This window comes from Austrofundulus limnaeus, unplaced genomic scaffold (genome assembly GCF_001266775.1).
Source record: "Austrofundulus limnaeus strain Quisiro unplaced genomic scaffold, Austrofundulus_limnaeus-1.0 Scaffold110, whole genome shotgun sequence".
NCBI lineage: Eukaryota > Metazoa > Chordata > Actinopteri > Cyprinodontiformes > Rivulidae > Austrofundulus > Austrofundulus limnaeus.
In genome coordinates, this window is record NW_013952512.1 from 18334 (window position 1) to 21398 (window position 3065).

At 39.6% G+C, this 3065-nt stretch overlaps 1 protein-coding gene across 1 annotated transcript in view; it reads left to right on the plus strand.

Moving 5' to 3' along the window:
* LOC106521509 (gastrula zinc finger protein XlCGF57.1) overlaps window positions 1-3059 on the plus strand; it is a gene marked incomplete at its 5' end in the record, with an annotated part of 3681 nt that extends 622 nt beyond the window's left edge. Inside the window, 1 exon segment of the mRNA XM_014014103.1 lies at window positions 1284-3059. Coding sequence (XP_013869557.1) covers window positions 1284-2491 — 1208 coding nt within the window.
* Window positions 3060-3065: the final 6 nt, after the last annotated feature.

Here is a 3065-nt window from a genome sequence, read left to right on the forward strand (position 1 = left end):
GATTTACACAGATTTTCCCTCATTTTGATTTAGATTAATCTAACGATTTTTATAAAAAATTAAAAAAAAAAACCTCAGCTTCAAATTAATTTTCCGTCAGAGCCTATAGGACGATAAAAACAATAACAATTAAATAAAATAAGTCAGATAAAATTAGGAACAAGTCCCCCGCTCTTCTCCTCGTCCTCTCCCCCTCCTGCCTGCTCTGTTACCCGCGGCAGACCCCCGCCCCACGCACACACACATGCACGCATCCCCCCGCGCGCGCGTGACAAACACGGACTGGAAACACGCCCTGCGCGTGTATCCAAAGCTTTTGCTGTCCTGCTGTTCTTATCGGGGAGGGGTCTGTATGGGTCAGGGTCGTCTGAGGAGGAAGCAGATGAATGGAGTTGCGCATGGGAACTTTTATTTAAGTCAGATTCTGAAGGTAAATTAAATCTCTGACAGTGATCATGACACAGTGTGGCTCTAATTCCTCACTTCACCATCTGTGTCGCAGTTTCACGTCTCCAAAATGAGCGTACGCATGGGTCAGAGCTGGCGTGACGGACCGCACATTTTCACGTCAAGTTWGGATTTTATAAATCACAACCTTGGCGTAAAAAGTGGCATACGCAAGTTTCTGGGCTCAAATTGTGCGTACGCCAGTTTTATAAATCCAACCCCAGAACTCTACTTTTCATTTAGTTTGAGGTTCAAAGAGAAAAATGACACTAAACTGTTTTTCACTGACAAACAACATGAATGCAGAAACATTTAAAGCCACAGTTGTTAGAAGAGGCAGGAGGAACTGAAAGAACTTTATCAGTCATCCAGGACTTGTCAAATCCAGAAAACAAAAACTGGACTTTTATTGTGGTAATGAAAACATTTAGGTTCTCATCTGGGGAGCTTTATTAATTCAAACTGCAGTGTGGAGATCCAAGCTGATTCACTTTAAAGCTTGGAACTCCACACTCTCCAGTTTTGAGCTGATAAAGTTTCCTGGATGGAAGCAAAACATATTTAACTACAGAATAGAGTCGAGTTGCTTTGTTCAAAAAATAGTTTTTATGTGTTAATGACAAACTAATGATGTAGTGAAGCTGTCTGAATAGAGCAGCACAGTGGTGCAGTGGTTAGAGCTGTCGCCTCTCAGTCTGAAGCTGCCTCTCTGGGTGGAGTTAGCATGTTCTCACTTTAAGTTCAGCACATAAAAATGGGAGCAAAAACAAAAGTGTTGCATTTATATTTTTAAGTGTTTGAACTAATTTTTCTTCACATTTTCTCTCTGTCTCTAGAACTGCAACAACATCATGTCTACAAGGAGGAGGTTCTTAAGACTGATACCTTCATTGAGAGTTCAACTTATGAAGAACGTGACCACAGTGAACCAGAACCAAGCATGGACCAGCTCCACTCTAACTTGTCCCCTGTAGATGAGATCTATGACCATGAAGGAAGCAAGCAGGAAGAACCAGGACCAAGTCCAAACTTAGTTCTGAAGGCAAAGAAGAGTTCTGACAGAAGCAGAAGTAAGACTGTAAAAAGCTCTTATCTGTCAGACAGTCTGTGTGATGTTGACTCAGATAAGACTTTAGTCAAACGAGACGTTTGTGGTAAAACTGTGAAGATAAAATCCTCTTTGAAGAAATGTGGCAGAATTCACACAGGTGAGAAATCAGTTTGTGCCTCATCAACATCACAACACAGTCTCAGAGATAAGAGAAAACCAAACACTGACAAGAGTCACAGAACAGGTTTTTCTCATTTATCATCAGTGAACCGTCACAATAAATTTCACTTACAGGAAAAATCATATTCATGTAAATTATGTGAGAAAACATTCAAACACAATACCCGTTTGTTGTCCCACATGAGAAGTCATGAAGGAAAAACATCACATGCTTGTAAAGAATGTGGGAAATACTTTAGTTATAAGCATCATTTATTGACCCACATGAGAACTCACACTGGTGAGAAGCCCTTTTCTTGTGAACAGTGTGAGAAGAGTTTCAGTCATAAGAACAGTTTATTGCTCCATATGAGAAATCACACTGGTGAGAAGCCCTTTTCTTGTAAACAATGTGGGAAAAGATTCATTCGAAAGGCCAACCTATTGACCCACATGAGAACTCACACTGGTGAGAAGCCCTTTTCTTGTAAACAATGTGGGAAAAGATTCAGTCAAAAGCCCAACCTATTGACCCACATGAGAACTCACACTGGTGAGAAGCCCTTTTCTTGTAAACAATGTGGGAAAAGATTCAGTCAAAAGTCCAACCTATTGACCCACATGAGAACTCACACTGGTGAGAAGTCCTTTTCTTGTAGACAATGTGGGAAAAGATTCAGACAAAAGGCCAACCTATTGAACCACATGAGAACTCACACTGGTGAGAAGCCCTTTTCTTGTAAACAGTGTGGGAAAAGAGTCAGTCGAAAGGCCAGCCTATTGACCCACATGAGAACTCACACTGGTGAGAAGCCTGTGTTGAAGTCTTTGTAGCACCATAGACAATAAAACTTTGATTTTGACTCCAAAAATTTGATCTTCATTTGAGACTATCTGGTAAAATTGGACAACAAGAGATTAGTCTTAGAAATTAGAATAATCTGATGTTGCATTTCAGACTAGCCACTTCCCTAACCATTTATAAAATAAAATTTGAAACATCTCTATACCTTTTACCTTTTGGCACAATCTGAAATGTGCTTTTATTTCTTTTACTTATTTTATTCTTTTTTTGATCTTGATTTGTTCTGAATATTTGTTTACCGTAGATTTCATGTACAGCCCTTTGTTGCAGCTGGGGTAGTTTTTAAAATACATTATAAATAAAGTAATATTAGCATCATCACAGCCACAGAACATTACCCTGACCTGCTGTTTGTCTCAGAAGTAAGACCATGAATCATGAAGATATGTAGAACTACTGGAGTGTGCGGAAAATGTGACCGTGTGATCAGCTGTAGAAGCTAAGCGGCTAAGCTTAACAGGCAAAAGTCTGGATTTACCATTACATGTTGGTACTGTAGTGGGAAAAAAGGACTGACAATGTAAAAATCATAAAAACTATTAA